General features: G+C 60.5%; 2 protein-coding genes across 3 annotated transcripts in view; one reads left to right on the top strand and one right to left on the bottom strand.

Annotated features, from left to right (window-relative positions):
* SLC25A47 (solute carrier family 25 member 47) overlaps nt 1-11,065 on the top strand; it is an 18,022-nt gene extending 6,957 nt beyond the window's left edge. Inside the window, exons 2-7 of the mRNA XM_030883373.2 lie at nt 5,902-6,041; nt 8,139-8,182; nt 8,492-8,563; nt 9,276-9,458; nt 10,112-10,442; nt 10,741-11,065. Coding sequence (XP_030739233.1) covers nt 6,014-6,041; nt 8,139-8,182; nt 8,492-8,563; nt 9,276-9,458; nt 10,112-10,442; nt 10,741-11,021 — 939 coding nt within the window. The 5' untranslated portion in view covers nt 5,902-6,013 and the 3' untranslated portion in view covers nt 11,022-11,065. The remainder of the gene's footprint in view (nt 1-5,901; nt 6,042-8,138; nt 8,183-8,491; nt 8,564-9,275; nt 9,459-10,111; nt 10,443-10,740) is intronic.
* Nucleotides 11,066-14,687: 3,622 nt separating this feature from the next.
* WARS1 (tryptophanyl-tRNA synthetase 1) overlaps nt 14,688-16,547 on the bottom strand; it is a 33,978-nt gene continuing 32,118 nt past the window's right edge. For both annotated transcript variants that reach the window (XM_030883370.2, XM_030883369.3), the window contains exon 11: nt 14,688-15,606. In XM_030883370.2, the coding sequence (XP_030739230.1) occupies nt 15,445-15,606 (162 nt within the window). In that variant the 3' untranslated portion in view covers nt 14,688-15,444. The remainder of the gene's footprint in view (nt 15,607-16,547) is intronic.

A 16,547-nucleotide genomic window follows, 5' to 3' on the forward strand; every position in this document is an offset into this window, starting at 1 on the left:
TCTTAACCGCTGGACCACCAGGCAGGTCCCTCTGTTGCTGCCTGTGCAGAAACCACCCCCTTCAAGAGGGCCACGACTGCATAAAGGCACTGTGGCCGGACCCCGGCTGTGTGGGAAGCTAGGCGCCGTGTTCTGAGCCTGCTCAGGCGGCCCTGTGGAGCAGGTCCATTTGGCCAGGAACTGAGGCCCCCAGCCGACAGCCGTGTGAGCGAGTCAGCCCGGAACATGGTCCTCCGGCCCCTGGCAGGCGTCCGATGGCGCAGCCCTGGCTGACAGCTTGACTGCAGCCTCACGAGAGACCGTGAGCCAGAGCCCCGAAACTAAGCTGTTACCGGATCCCCGACCCTCAGAAATGGTGAGATAATAAACATTTGGTATCATAAGCTTCTGAGGAATTTGGGGATAATTTCTCATGCAGTAATAGATAACGAATACACTCCCCAGCCAGGCCGGGGCTGCCGGGCAGCATCTGAGTCATTTTTGAATCCCAGCACCCAATGTGAGGCCTGCACAAGAAGGTGTGCGCTGGAATGAATGAATGACTGACAGACGTCAATAGCTTGCTCTCCCCACATCATCGGATATGCTAGGCCTCAGGCCCTGCTTGGGACAGAGCCTCATTCCTCAATCCACGCCCCTGGGTCTTAGGTCTGGGTGGTGTCAGAGGTCATCTTGTCCAGGCGAGAAGCCTGAGGCCCAGGGGGTATGATCCTCTCAGCCCTTCCAGCCAGTGGACCCCAGGGTTGAAGATGCCTCCTGGGCAGGTCGTGAAGGGGTCACAGGGGACTGGAAACAGAAGACGCTGCAAGAAGTGACCGGAGGGTGCCGGGGAACTGGGGAGACAAGGCCGGCGTGTGGGTGGAGGCAGGGCAGGACTGGAGGAGCCTGACCGCAGGCCCAGGAGCAAGCCAGCAGCGGAGCCGGGCCTGAGGCTGCTGGCTGGCCCTTCGAGGGTCTCTTCTGCTCCGTCTGACAGCCGGTGCCTGGAGCCTTCAAAGTCCTTACTGGCATTGGGACTTCCCTGGCCGTCCAGTGGTTAAGACTCCGCGCTTCCACTGCAGGGGCTGTGCGTTCGACCCCTGGTCGGGGAGCTAAGATCCCACATGCTGTGTGGTGAGGCCAACAAAATAAGAAAAAAAGAATTTTAAAAGTCCTTATCTGCATTAACCCTGCCCTAGGTAGCTGTCGTCCCTGTTCGCAGATAGGGAAACTGAGTCATGGGGTCCAGTTCATTGGTGTCACCGGTGGCACAGCGGGGCTCAAATTCCAGGTCTTCCCCTAATTGTCACTGGCCCACGGTGTCCTCATCTGTAACACAGGGGTGGCTCCAGGGGGCCTGGCGCTCTGAGCTGAGCTCAGACGTAAAGGCAGCACCATCTGGCACCCCCAGTGGGAGCAGTGGGAGCTGGGGGCAGCCCTTCCTGTTCACCCCGTTGCCAGGGTGGAGGTGAGGGCACGGCAGACAGCAGGGGACGCCCTGTCATATGCTTTGCAACCGAGGCCCTGGGAGCCAGGGCCCTAACCCCTCAGGATATCAGAGGGGGGCTAGGGTGTCTGGGAGAACTGAGGTGGGGACTCTTCCACCCCCTTTCCCCCGAACCAGTCACACCCTAGAGATAGCCCCCCCACCAAAGGTGGGTGCAGCCTTGCCTCCTGCCCGTGGCCGTGTGGTCTGCAGCACCCAGCTGGGCATGGTGCGATCGCGCAGAGCACGGCAGGGGTCGAGCCAGAGTGTACAGGCTTCTCTCCCGTCCCATTTTACAGATGAAGAAACTGAGGCTCGGAGAGTCACAGGGTGAGCCAGGAGAGCACCCGGGCCCTCCTGACCTTGTCCAGTCTTGCCAAGGAGCCCCATTTTCTGGAAATGCCAATCTCCGGAGCCAGCCCAGTCCTCCAGTGCCCATTCTGGACTCATTGCCTGGAAATCCCACTGTCCCCCTCACCCCCGCCCCTCTAAATCCTGCCAAAAATGGCAACGTATGTGACAGATAAAAATAGTTCAGGTATCCTTGACCCAGCAGACTCCTCTCTGAGAACGTGCCCACTGAAACACCAAAGACTCCAAAGCGTGATTATTGGAGCACTTTCTGTAATAGACCGGAGTATCAAGTACAGTCCAAAGGACATCACTAGCTCCAAGGACACCACTAGCAAGTTGAATCATAAGGGTGATATTCAGAGCTCCTGGCTGAAGGCATGGCTCCAGGAGCCTCGTGGCTGCTGACGCTTTAGCTCTCTCAAAGCCATACGGTGGGAAGCAACAGAACTGCTCTCTTACAAAGACACTGAGGCCCCAGCGGATCACACAGTGAGAAGCGCAGGGTGAAGGCCACGCCCGGGCAGCCTGGCTCAGCCTCCTGTCCACCCAGGCCCCGCGGCCACCCCACGGGCACTGTGTTCATGCAGGAGAAGGAAGTGAGTCCCCAGGTGCCACGGTGGCAAGGCGTCCCAGATGTATTGATAAGGAAAGGAAGCAAGTCGCGAAACGATGGTAAAAAAGAACTTGTATCTGCCTGCGTCGTGCTGGGAGGCGGGACCCGCGCCTGGGTGGCGGGGCTCTCACTTCTGTGCCGGCTGCATCTCTTTGGTCTGGACTTTTTGTTAGTAACGTGCAGTCATTCCTTTTGCTATGAAGTGTAAGAACGCGTCTTAGGATGTGTCAAGCTCCTCCATGGCGCCTCGGCCAGCAAACAGCCCCGCCATGCCCAGGGGGGTCTCGCTCCCCCGAGCCCTTTGCATTGGCGGGCCCACGGTTGTCTGTGCCATGTCTGTCTCCCCCTAGAGGGCGGTTCGGAACTCCTCGCTCGGGCTTTGTAGGGCCGCACGTGGTGGGGCTCTGCCGTTGGTGGAGGAGGCCTACAGCCGACCTTGCTGCTAGTAATAGTAACCCTTGCCACTGGGAGGCGTGGCCCCAGCAGCTGCCCATGGGCTCTGTCTCCTGCCATCCATGCAAGACTCAGAGAGGTCACACCACTGTCCGAGTTCACACAGCTGGGAGAGGTGGAGCCAGGAGCCAAGTCTAGGCTGGGGTCTCCCCCAAACCATGTGGGGTTCTCCTGAGCCAAAACCCCTGCCCACCCTGCCACCAGACGGCCTCTTTGCCAACTCCTGTGTCAGGGGTGAGCACATGACCCTGCCCTGGGTTCGTCCATCTGTCCATCCACTATCCATCCATCCAACCATCCCTCATCTAGCTACCCATCCCCCACCTTTCCATCTCTCTGTCTGTCCTTCCATCTACCAGTCCTTCTCTGCTTCTGTCTATCCATCCATCCATCTCTCCATCTATCCGCCCTTCCATTCACTGACGCATTTACTCATCCAGTCTCGCCAGGGTGCTCGCCCTGGGCTGGGCGCTGTGGGCTCAGGGACAAGTCCAGTACGACCCCGCCTGCAGAAGCTCACAGCTGGCTGGGGATACGCGTAGACCGGCACAAAGCAGCCTGAACAGTGAGGTGGCGTGTTTTCTGTTTCTGCTGTGGAGAAGGCTAAAGTTTGGGCATGTTTGTTCAGGAGACAAAGGGCAGGTGAAACCTGGCTGCAGTGACCAAGAAAACACGCCTGTCTCAAATGCCACCTCTTGGGGTGCCCTTTCTAGCACTGTCCCCGCCCCCACCAACACCCCCTGTCCCCTCCCTGCTCTGACTCTCACTGGCACTTATCGCCCTCTGGCAGACTCTTTATTTTGGATATTTATTGTGTTGGTTTTCTGTCTCCTCCCCTGGAACGTAAGAGCCAGGAGAGGACCTTTGCCTGTGTTTACCGCGGTGGCCCAGTGCCTAGAATGTGGCATGTAGCAGGCATGCAGCGTTTGTTGCCCAGGTGGGGGGCATGGGTGGGGTGGGCTGTTGTCCAGGGGTGGAGACCATGCAGCTGGGGGCTGTGCACATGGGTAGCGGGAGTGGATCCCAACGTGAACTTCAGAGGGTTGACCTCAGGACTGGGTGCCTCACAGGTTATGGGGTGCAGGGGGAAGGGTGGCCAGGGCAATTCCTGGGCTCTGGCTCAGGTGCCTGGGGCTGGGTGGCACTTAACTACATTAGACACTGCAGGAAACATGAGACTAGACAGTTCCCTGTTCTTTCAGTTAGACAACACGCCTCAAGCTCCCTCATCATCCAAGGTTCCGGTCCCTCAAGTGTAACATCTGCAGTTGAACCCATGTCCCAAATGGATTTGCCCTGCTCAGAACTGTCCTGTCGTCACCTCCCTCCTTCTAGAACCTATGCTCCTACTAATGCAGCCTTAGCGTCTGGCTGGCCACTCCCACAGGGACACACGCGGGGTTTGCCCTGAGTGCTCACAGAGAGGCAGGCACTGTCCTCATTTCATGGGTGCAGAAACGGAGGTTCAGAGAGGTCAAGGGCTTGCGCAAGGTCTCAGAGCTGGGATTTGAAGGCAGACAGCCTGGCTCCTAACCAGATGCTAGCCTGAACCTCTCTAAAGGCCAGGATGGATATCAGGACTGGCCTTGGAAAGGCTGCCTTTTGCCCTTTGTCCTCTGTCGTGGCAGCGGCCACTGCCAACCTGTGTCCCCCTCCTTGCTCCACAAACAGCTGGGCAGGTGGAGGCAGGGCTCCCCCTCTGTCAGCACCAGTCAGTTCAAGGCCAGCCTGCAGATCCTTCTGTCAGAGGACAGGAAATGGGCGGACACATGGCCCCTGCCCCAGGGCCGCCTGGACAGGGCTGCCCAGACACTGCCATGTCAACACCTCCCCACCGGGGGTGACCCTGGGCAAGTGCACAGCCTCCCTGAGCCTCAGTGACCTCGAAGGGCTGTGTGGGGTCACGTGGGGGCGTGTGGGTCGATGGCCATGAGCGCAGGGCTCACGGGCGTCAGGGCCTGGCCCTCGGCAGCAGAGAGGGGCTGGTTGTGCAAGTATCCAGCGATCAACTCTGGCCCTGCCGCTTGCATGGCCCTGGACGAGCCCCTTTTCCGGGCCTCAGCGGCTCCATCTGTAAAATGAGACCATCAGCCCTGCCTCCCTCCCGGGGCTGTGACGGGGACCCCCTGAGCTGGTGAAGGAGGGCTTGGTTAACTGAAGCGGGCTGCAACTGCCGGGGGGTGCGTCACCATTCTTTACAGTGGTTTCCAGTGCCCAGCAGACAGAAGTGGCCTCTTATTGGAGCGGCGTCCCCTCCAGGAGTGCCCTGGTTTGGTTAGAGGCCAAATCAGCAGCCTCTGCCCCCGTCCTTCTGTTCAGTGAGCCCTGTTCAGTGCTGGGTCCGTGTTGGGCGCTAGGGACTCAGAACAGAGGCAGACCTGGCTGGGGCCCTGGGCGCAGGGAGAGAGCTATGGAAGCGGCAGGGGAAGTGTGGGCCCAGGGTGGTGTGAAGGGCGTGGAGTAGAGGGTGGGCTGCCCGTGACCTCTGTTGGGGCTGCTCACAGAAGGGCTCTGGCCAGCCTCCTGGATGCTTAGTCGTCGGTGGCCTGTCGCCCCCAACTCCCTCCCTGCTAACTGGAGCTCCTTGGGGACAGGGCCGGGGTCTTATTTGCCTCAGTGCAGCCTCAACTCAGATAGTGTTTGTTGAATGAATCAGCGACGGAGCTTTGAGGGTTCCCTGGGCAGGAACAATTCCAGGGGAGTCGAGGAGGCCCCAGGACACGGATAAAGTCTGAGCTTGGGCTGGGAGGGATGGGGGCATCACAGCCTCCCCAGGAGCTGCCTGGACGTGGCCTGGGGCCAGGCCTGCAGGCGGTGCAGACGGTGATCCTGCTTCCCGAGCTTAAGCCTCCCGTGGTCTCCCACACACTTCCCGACACCTGGGTTCTGAGCACACTGGAACAAGGGTCCTTTGGGGTAGTGGGGAGGGAGTCCAGGTGGGCACTGACCTGCCTGCTGCCCAGCACGGCCTCTGCCTTCGGGGCCACTGGTCAGCAGGCTCCGCCCCCCACCGCAGGTATAAGGTCTGAGAGGAGCCAGCGGGGAGCTGTTGAGGCCACCCTGGTGGTGGCAACGTACCTCCCTCAGGCACGCTGACCGCAGGGCCTTCCCTACCAGCCACGCTGTCCATGGAGTTTGCTGCTGGAGCCATCGGAGGTAACAGTGGGGACAGAGGGGTCTCGGGGGGGACGCTGCTCCTGGGGCCAGCAGGAGGGGCTGGAGGGGGTGCTCTGCCCGGGCAGCAGTGGGGTTTGAAGCCCCCCGGAAGTGGCCGGCACCTGGCGTGGGCCACAGGTGCTGGGAGGACAGAGCAGTCTTCCCGGAGGCTCGGGGCAGGCGACACAGGGCCCAGGAGGAGCTTTTGGGGGGCCGGCGGGGGGGAGTCTGCACTGGCCTGGGGGGGCTCAGCCTGGGAGGCTGAGGGGCTGCTGGGTGGGAGCAGAGGGTGGTCTCTGCGTGGCCAGGGGGAGCCTGGGAGCTGTAAGCATGGAGTGGGATGGCGGAGTCATGGGAGGGGAGGGGAGGCTCCAGGAGACGGTGGACAGTCAGGACAGATGGGGCCTGGGTCCTGCCACACTGACTGCAAGGGTGGGTGCGGAAAGGGAGGGTCCCAGCCGAGCCCGGCACCCCCGTCCGCTGGCTGTGTGCACACACAGGGCCAATCCCGGCCTTGCTGACCCCCGGACCATTTTCACTTTCGGGGAAAGGGCTATTGTGAACGCCCGATGCAGAGACAGCCGGCCCACGGGGAACGGGCTCCTACCGGCCTCGATCACACACACACAGGCTATTTTGGGCGAGGCGCCCTTGGCCTTGCTCCTCTTGTGAAACAGCAGCGGCTGCCCGTCAATACTTCTGGGAACGGTGTGGGGTGTTTTCAGAAGGGGAGGGCGGTGCCGAGCCAGGAAAGACCAGGGCCCTGGCCTCATCAGTGGGTTTCCTGAGGTCCCGCTGTGGGCCGGGCCTGAGGCCAGCTGCTTCCCTGGACATTAGCCCCCTAAGGAGGAGGCTCAGAGAAGGGGCTTGACTTGCCCAAGATCACACGGCAGGAAGGGCTCCCGAGTCCTGCATCTTTTCTCCAGAGCCCAGGGAAGCCCTAGGTGGCAAGGGCTCCTGCTCTGTGCCTGGCTCCGGGTCACGGGGATCAGACCTGGGCCTCTTCCTTGAGGAACTCTAGTTCTGGAGTCAGAGACGGCAGGCGGTGGGACAGCAGCAAAGCCATATGACAGGGGCTGTGACTAACGTGTTTTCTGGCACAGAGGCAGCCCGGAGTATAGGGGTCAGGGAGGGCTCCTGAGAGGAGGTGATGCTATGGCAGGCCTTTGATGGATGAGTAGGAGTTTGGTGAGGTATATGTAAGGGTCAAGGAGGGGTAATTCTACCCAAGTCAGTCAGTCAGTCTTTTGCTTCACTCTTTGTTCCTTCACTCATTCATTCAGTTTATTCTTTCATTCATGCGTATTTCGCGAGTCCTGGGATACACAGTAAATAGGGCACAGCCCCCACATGCCTTACTGTCCTCAGATGGCCCTCACCGCCCCCCACAACCAGGGATGAAATCCCAGGGACCTGCCCACTAGCTCTCTTTCTCATGGCAGTGCTGGGGGCTTGGACGTTGAGACCCTGGTGTCAAGACAGGAGAAAGAGATAGGCGGGTGGCACCTGGCCCTCTTTGCAGGAGGCAGAGGGCCCTGGTCCAGGAAGCCTTGAGTCCTACTCTGTCCCATGCAAACTCGTGCTTCCAGGCAGTTCCTCACAGAGGCCTGGGGTGACCCGGACTTTCCCAGCCCCCAGCCTCTGCTTGGGCTGTGTCCCCCCGCCATCACCCCCAGAGCTGTGAGGCGCAGCTGCCTCCTGGCTTGCAGACAAACCCTCCACAGACTGAGACTTGAGGGCGAGCTCGGCCTGGCTTGGAGACAGGGCCCAGCAAATTTTGGACCAAGTCTCCCAAAACACACCGCCAGAGGGGAGGCCAAGGAGTGTCCCTGGCTTTCAGAATGAGGCCCCAGTGGGCCAAGACTCGGGAAGGAGAAACCACTAGCAGCCTGGCAGACATCAGTTTACCTCTCTGAGCCTCAGTTTCCTCATCTGTAAAATGGGGGTCACGCTCCCTCACTGATGAGACACGGTGTGGAAGAGAAGAGCCAGGTGTGGCCTTTCTCAGCAGAAGCACCGTCAGGGTTCACCCGCCCCCTCTCCCTGGGACGGCTCAGGCTCCCGCTCCTCTCACCGGTTCCTCTGGTTTCCTTCCAGGCGTCTGCGGTGTTGCTGTGGGCTACCCCCTGGACACGGTGAAGGTGCGGTCATCACCAGGCCCCTGCTACCCACCCCAAGGCCCCTGCCTGGGCTTAAGCCCCCCATTCATGGCCAGAAGACCTTTCTAGCCTGCTATTCAGAGCCAGTCGCCCCAGGCTCCTCGGGACTGTAGTGCCCCTTTCTCCCCCTGTGCCTCAAATTTCTCATCTTAAATGGGGCTCACTGTCCCTGCTCTGCCCACAGTCAGCAAGGCTGCGACAATCAGGTGTTGGCTCTTCCCCTCCCCCAGGGCCTGCCAACCTTGCCCCTGGCCTGGAGCCACCCCTTCCTGAAGCCCACTTCTCCCACAGGTCAGGATCCAGACAGAGCCCAAGTACACGGGCATCTGGCACTGCATCCGGGACACGTATCGCCGAGAGCGGGTAGGCCTGGGGAGAGGGTCACGGCAGCAGGATGTTGGGGCCTCGGACCCCAGGGCTGCCACTCACCAACCAGCCTGGCAATACTGAGCTCCTCTCTGAGCCTCAGTTCTCTCACCTTCCAAATGGGAAAAGTTGTACCAACCTCCTGGATTCCTCCGAGAACAAGAGCCAGGGTGTCTGGCACACAGGAGGTGCTCAGAATGAGGTCCTGCCTCCAGAAGAGGGTCTAGAGGGGACATCTGGGGACTTGGAAGGTCTGGGGAGGAACCTGTTTGCATTTCTGTCCCCTCCAGCCTGGGCACCCCTTGAAAGAATGCTGGGTGGAGTCATCAGGGGTCCCAGGGTCCAGCTCGGAGCCCCGTCCAGAGGAGGGTCTCAGGGACACTTACCAAAGTGAACTTGGGAATCAGTGCCGACCACGGGTGAGCAAAAGAGAAACAGCAACGACCAAGCTGCTAGTTCAATGTCATCGTCATCAAACAGCTGCCCTAGGTCAGGCCTGGCCCCCCGCCCTTCAATCCCTCAGCACAACCTCACGAGTCGGGGGTTACAATCCCCATTTTACAGCCAAGGAAACTGAGGCCTGAGGCAGTCTACATGACTTGCCTGAGGGAGGACAGGGCAGGGGCTCAGGACCCCCTCGGGCAGCCACTCCCCCCAGCTGGGCCTCTGGCCTGACTCGAGCCCTCGGGCCCCCTCCACCTGCCGCCAGGTGTGGGGCTTCTACAGGGGCCTCTCGCTGCCCGTGTGCACCGTGTCCCTGGTGTCGTCCGTGTCTTTCGGCACCTATCGCCACTGCCTTGCACATGTCTGCCGGTTCCGCTATGGCAGCGCCGACGCCAAGCCTGCCAAGACGGACATCACGCTCTCTGGATTCGCCTCCGGCCTCGTCCGCGTGAGTGGGGCGGGGTGACGGGGTCCCGGGACCGCAGGGGTGGGGAGACGCTGGATGGATCCTGGGGGACTGTGGCTGAGTACACAGCTGACTCGGTAACTGAGGGCAGGCTAGGGAGCCTCTCTGAGCTTCTGTCTCTTCATCTGTAAGAGGGGTGGTGAGGTCACGCACGTGAAGCCACCCAGCACGGGGTCTGACAGGTATGAGCGAGCACGACATGTAGCCAATGTTATTAGTAAAATTATCCTCTATGTTATCTATTAACTTTATCAATGCTTACATTAAGTGTTACATTATTCTTACAGTAAATACTTACATTAATTAAATAATACATTAATATGTCATTAATAGATTAATGATGAGATTAAGCGCTTTCGTGAACTGGAGTCACATTTACCCGACACCTACTGTGTGTCAGGCCACTCTGCCAGCAGAGAACGTGTAGCTAAAGGAAGCACTGGCTCCGGCTGGGTGGGCGCAGCCGCCTTTGAACCCCACTCCACCATGGCCCGTGGGCCAGCCCGGAGCTTCCTGGGGCCCAGGCTCCCTGGCGGTCACCACGGGCCACAGGGGCGGAGGGAGGCCAGGGGCAGGGAGTGCGGGCAGCGGGCAGCGCTGCATCCTCGTCCCTGTCGGCCCCGCCCCTGCTCCAGGTGTTCCTGACCTCGCCCACCGAGGTGGCCAAGGTCCGCCTGCAGACGCAGACGCACACGCAGATGCAGACGCAGCAGCGGCGCCCCTCGGCCTCGGGGCCCTCGGCTGCGCCCCCCACGTGCCCTGCGCCCGCTGTGGGTCGGGCGCCAGGGCCCAAGTACCGCGGGCCGCTGCACTGCCTGGCCTCGGTGGCCCGGGAGGAGGGGCTGCGCGGCCTCTACAAGGGCAGCTCGGCCCTGCTTTTCCGGGACGGTCACTCCTTTGCCACCTACTTCCTCTCGTACGCCGTCCTCTGTGAGCAGCTGACTCCCGCTGGCCGCAGCCGGCCAGGTGAGCGGGGGCCAGGGCCTGGGGCGGTGCTGGTGGCGAGGCTCAGCCTGGCGGGAGTTGACGTGGGGGGAGGAGACGGGCTGAGGTCACACTGGCACCCAGTGCCTCCCAGGTGGGACGCTCATTGCCCTCAACAGGAGTCAGGACAGGCCTGCTCTGGGTGGCCCTGGACAGGTCATGTCAGGGGCGAGAGCCCAGGGCTCCCTCATGGCCAGGCCCCGCCCTGGGTGCCCACCAGCTCTCCTCGGGGGCCCCAGTGCGGCTTCCAACCAACGTGCCCGTGGGGCCCTCCCCGCAGACGTCTTGGGCGTGCTGGTGGCCGGTGGCTGTGCAGGGGTGCTGGCCTGGGCCGTGGCCACCCCTATGGACGTGATCAAGTCGCGCCTGCAGGCGGATGGGCAGGGCCAGCGCCGCTACCGGGGCCTCCTGCACTGCGTGGTGACCAGCGTTCGGGAGGAGGGGCCGAGGGTGCTCTTCAAGGGGCTGTCGCTCAACTGCTGCCGCGCCTTCCCCGTCAACATGGTGGTCTTTGTCACCTACGAGGCCGTGCTGAGGCTCATGCAGGGCCTGCTCTCATAGCTGGCGCCCATCCCCCGGGGCCAACCCGCCAGCAGCTTCCAGAGGCCGCAGGGGCTGGAGGGGGCGGAGGGGAGTGTCGGGGTCTGGGCCCCAGGGGGCCATCCCCCCGACTGACCACGAGGAGGTCAAGGGGCCCAGGGCTGGCCTGAGGGTCACAGGAGCCAGGGAAAAGCGGGCCTCTGGGATGAGGATGCGGCCGCCTGCAGCCGTCTTTGCGTGTGGTCAGTGGCTCGTACCGGCTCCCCTCCCACCTCGTCCCGCCACCCCCTCGGCTCCCCATCCTTCTCTCCCCGCTCAGCTCTCCCTGCTGGGCAGCGTGCTCTTCATTCCTGGTCCTCAGACGCAGCCAACTGGTCTCCCCACCAACCGGAACCCGGGTGCAGCCGCCTGGCACCCGGCGCGCTTGGTCCCCACACCAGGATGCTCAGGGAGGTGTCGCCCGAGCCCGGTCACCCCGCCTCACTCCGCCTGTGGACCCGAGACTCAGCGGCGAGCTGTTGCCAATAAAACGTTTCTCGGGCAGTTCGGTGGTGTTGCTCCGTGGTCTGTGGGGCTGGTGACTGGGTCCCCATCTCCAGCTTGTCCTCAGAGGCCAAGCCCTCCAAACCTGTGTGACCAGGGCTCCCACTGCACTGACAGCACGCTGAGGCCCCGCCAGCTCTCCGGCTGGCCCCGCTCCCTCGGCCTTTGGGGCCGGGGGCCACGCCTGTGCGCTGAACCTGCCCCAGGGGGCCGTTCAGCATGATGCCTGCTCTCCTCACCACCTCCATCCCAAACCCACCCCCTTTCTGAGTGAAACTGATCTCCAGCCAGTTCCAGACACCAGGATGTGAGCTGCCTTTCCATGGGGCCTGGAGGAGGGAGGCTCCGTGTGTCCTCAACACCGCTGGGTCCGTACACAGGTTATCACAATGGCTCAGAGAGGACCGGCCTACCCAAGGCCACCCAGCAGGGAGAATGGGGGTCTCACACCTGCACTTCTGAGGCCCCAGCCCTCTCTCTGGCATCACATGGCTTCCGGTGACGGTCCAACACGAACCTTCCGGGTGCCCACCACAGCAGCCCTCTGGTAAAGCCAGACAGCACCTGCCTTGATGCTCACTCAGACACTAGCCTTGACCGTGACTTTGGACTGAAGTCCAGTGTTCACTGGTCCACCTCCAGTGTTCTGGCTGAACACAACTTTCCTGTTCCCAGAACACGTGGGTGGACCCTCTCCTCCGGCCTCTGCTGTCGTACGGACCCAAGCATTTGCTTACACCCTGCGCTCCCTGCCAGGGACGCCCTTCCCTCCGCTCTGCCTGGCTAACGCCACGCATCACTAATCCCAGACATCACTTCCCCCAGGAAGCTCAGCTGCTTTGAGGTGTCTCCTGCTCTGCTCCGTGGGGCCTGGTTTGTGGTCTGGTCACTTACCCACCTCCTGCACCGCCCCGCCCCCGCCGCCCCGAGACGGTAAGCCGCGCACGGGCTGCACATGCCTGATGTCAGGGCCCGGCACGCAGCAGGCGCTCAGGGAGTGTGGAGTGCATGAATGCATGAGGGAGTGAACGAAGGCCCGCAGTGGATTCCTGGAAGTTCATCAGGCTGCGGTTAAAGACACTGGGATGCTTTGGCCAGGTGCAGGGAAAAGGGCGTCTCCTAACAAAAGGTTTCAATATTCGTCAAACCCTGTGTCCACTTTTGGCAAGAAGACGACTAGTGTGTCCTCCTGCTTTGGCCCTGGAAGGAGAGTTACTCCTTCCTCATGGGGAGGGTGGGGACCGTCGGTCACGGAGCACCAGCTCTGCTGTGCTGGGGAAGTGGCTCTGCAGGAAGGCCCGGGCCTTGCTCCGGCTGCATCCTCTGGGAAGCAGGGCCCTTTGGAGGGCGGATGTGAAGGGACAGGGAAGAGAAGGGCTGGGCCCAGTGTCAGCGGGCCAGAGCTGGGCTCTCCTACTGAACGGGGCCACCCTAACCACGTCCGGGCTGCACCTGAAGTTTCAAATGGGAGATAAAGGGTGGTCACCCAAGGGCTCCCAGAGCCTGTGCTGACTGGGGGTCATGGGGCCTCCGAGCCGCATCTGCCGCAGCCTGCGCAGGGCCTGGCCCAGCTCTCCACTGCCGTCAGCGGGCTCCTCAGTGCCCCTCAGATGCAGCTCCACTGGGCTCCCCCAGACTGGGGACAGAGGCGGAGCAAGGTCTGAGGGGTGGACATTAACAGTCACGGGGGCTGGGGACCGACCTCCCACTTCAGCCCCCAGACACCGCCGGGCCGCACACCTGCCCATCCTCATCCAGGGCATCTCTCGGGGAACTTTAAGAATCTACTGGTTTGCAGCAAAATGTGGCGGGTGGGAGGGTCTGTGGCCCTTACCAGCAGTGACCTTGGGCAAGTCACCTGACCTCTGGCCCAGGGCCCGGCTGACCCAAACATGAGGTGTCAGTGCTCTTGTTTTACGGGCAACGGGGGGTCCCGCCCAAAGTCACTGGCCTGTGTGGGGCCTCAGCCCTGCCCTTCTGTGGCCCCGGGATGACACCCACTCCTTCTGGAGGCTCTGGCTGGGTGAAGGGGCGGCTCTGCCACCCCGGGGACTTTGTTGTGGTCCCTCCTGTGACGTGGACACAATGGAGCAGAGAGAGGTTGTCTCAGCTGCCCAGGCCACACAGCCTCGCCACCTTCTGGGCTCACCTCCACGGGCCACATCCGGTCCAGCGGGAGCTGAGGCCGGGAGAGGAGACGGGATGAGCTCGTGCCGCACACGGCACCCGGCCACCCAGGTGGAAACCTCAGGGCCCTCACGTGTAAAACAGCCTGTGCGAGGAGACAGCACACGAGACAGGATGGGCATGTTTGGTCGCAACTCACTGTGTGGCCTCGGACAAGTCACATTCCTCTCCTGAGCCTCAGTTTGCCCACGTGCAGTACAGGGTGGGCGGGCAGAGCGAGCCCAGGGCTCCATTCCGGCTGGGCCCCTGGCCTGGGCCCTGTCACTACATGGCGCTGCTCTGACGCCCCCGTGCTGTCTGCGAAACAAGGACATCTGCTTGCATTCTCCAGCAGCTGCTGGGGACCTCCAGGAGGGTGGAAACCAGCACGGGGAGACCGCTGAGCGCCAGGAAGGCGCCGCTTCCAGCCTATTCCCGAAGCCTGCACCTCCACACCGTGGGGCTCCTGGGACCACGCTTCCATCCCACACGCATCCCGGTGTGACCCGTGCAGGAGCTAGGGCATCCACGGAGGGTCAGGCGCAGCACGGCCCTGGGCTGGAGCGAGGCCTCTGCTCACCCCTCAAAGCCCAGACGGAGCACAGTGACACAGGCGGGACCAAAGGAAGTTTATCTGTCACGAGCGAGACCAGAGCGGGGCACCCAGGAGTGGACCCTGCACCTCCAGCCAGGGCAGGCTCTCGGACCCAGGGCTTCCCCGGGACAGGCCATTGCTTTTCTGAAAGTACACAGGGCGCTTGGTTAAACAGGCCTCCCACAGACACACAGCCGAGGGCCTCGAGGGCTGCTGCACGCTGCCTAGCTGTGCCCACCCGTCTGGGGCACAGGCAGGGCACTGCTCTGTGCAGACAGACTTCCACGCCAGTCAAGTGTCAAAACAAAAGCACCTGCAAAGGCAACAGACTCCCCTCAGCGTCTGGCACCATCAGAGTAAAGCAGCCATCAGTTCTCAGGATGGAGTGTCTAGGATTACTTTGTGCAAACAAAATATTAGTACGTTCAGGGAAAACAGCATGATTTCTGGAGTACAGTACACGCACGGTCTGGAGTCTGGCACGCAAACTGGGAAGTTTCACCCACAGAAGACTCAATTTAGTAAAAACTGGCCCACTCTGGCCAATGTTCAGAAACGTTCAAGGCCGCTTCCAAGCCGAGAGGTCTCTTGGTGAAATGCTTAGCAAAGCTCTTGGCCAGCACTTCTCTTTTGATTTTGGGGGCATTGCTGAAATGCCTCTTGTGCCCATTAAGCTTCCCCACAACAATTTTTCGAAGCACTTCTTTTTGGTTTTATGATAATAACATCTTGATTCCAGGTATGCATACACAGACTACATATTCTTTGATAGAGCACGTTTAAGAGTATGTTTGGATGTAGGATGCTTTCAAACAGGAGCTGTCCTGTGGACCAGAACAGGCTGGCCAGTGGACATCCAGCCCAAGGCTGCACATCCTTGGGGCTGCTTTGTGGGAGAGACTCCAGCTGGACTTGCCTGTGTGACCACTCAGTGTTACCCGGCACCCAATCACCCCACAGGGTTATGCTCACAGGAGACAGGGAATGACATTCAGCAGAAGAAACAGCATTGATACACACAGAGGGCTTATAGACACCAGGCCAGTAATTACCGTGTGACACAGCCTAAGGGAAGTGGTGATTCGACTGGGCTGGGATTCTTGGTAAATTACATCTCAGTAAATGTATAGAAAGTGAGCGTTACTCAAAGTCGTAGGACAGCTTCCGGGGAGTCATGAACTCTTTCACTATCTCGTCTGTGACCTCCTTGCGCCGGGCCTGGTGCTCGGCGATCAAGGGCTGCAGAACTTCTATGAGCTCCTTCTTGAGCTCGCCGGTGAGCATGGCCCCGCTGGTATAATCCTGCCCGGGAGGAGACAGGCCATGTGAGAAACGGCTGCGCACGCCCTGGGTACCTCCCTTGCCCGGGCACCACCCATGCAGAGCCTGGCACACGGGCGGCATAGAAAAACGAGAACCTTAAGCCATGCCTTTCTTAAAATGACTCTGGGCCCTGGTAAGCAGCTGCGACTCAGGCTGGCACAGCGAGGGGAACAACGGGGTCCGCCCCCCCACCTCGCCCACCCTCCTGCGGGGTCGGGGGACTCCAAGCCCTGAGCCCGGGGCTGCCCCCTTCAGCCTTACTGGCTTCTCTAAAATCTCTGCCGAATCTTTTTTCATTTTCTGATCGTGATGGTAACATGTACTTACTGAACAAACTTAACAAGGTACCGAAACCACAGAGCAGCAGCAAAGTAAAGAAAAAAACCCCCTGCGAAGCCAGTGCCCAGAGGCTAAGGGCCACTGCTACTATCCTGGCATGTCTCCTTTTAGACTTTTTCTGGTGCGTTGTATTTAAACATAGTGGATCTCACTGCACGTCCAATTTGGGGTCCTTTTATCACTGTCACTGGCGTACTCCCCCGTGTGATCATAAACCTCACACCTGTGTGATAATCCCTCCTGACGATTCTCAGTTAAGGTTTCCTCTGTTGTACAGAGTCTCTTCTGAACTTTTTGCTACTGTCATTTTTACCGTCTTTGCATAGAGAGCTCTTTCTTATTCAGGATTAGTTTCTTGGAAAAGATGCCAAGAATTGGAAAACCTGAAGCAGGAGCTATGAACATTCTTCGGGCTCTTTGGCTCGCTGAGAGGCACGCAGGGAACGCTCGACTCACCCGGGTGAGCCCCAAAGCGTCTGGATTACAATCAGTGCAAATACGGCACAAACCCGCTAAATTGGTAGTGGAATTGTTTCAACATTGAAGGCGTCCTGATTTCACTTCTATTTCTCGATGACTCG

This window comes from Globicephala melas, chromosome 2, assembly GCF_963455315.2.
Source record: "Globicephala melas chromosome 2, mGloMel1.2, whole genome shotgun sequence".
Classification (NCBI taxonomy): domain Eukaryota; kingdom Metazoa; phylum Chordata; class Mammalia; order Artiodactyla; family Delphinidae; genus Globicephala; species Globicephala melas.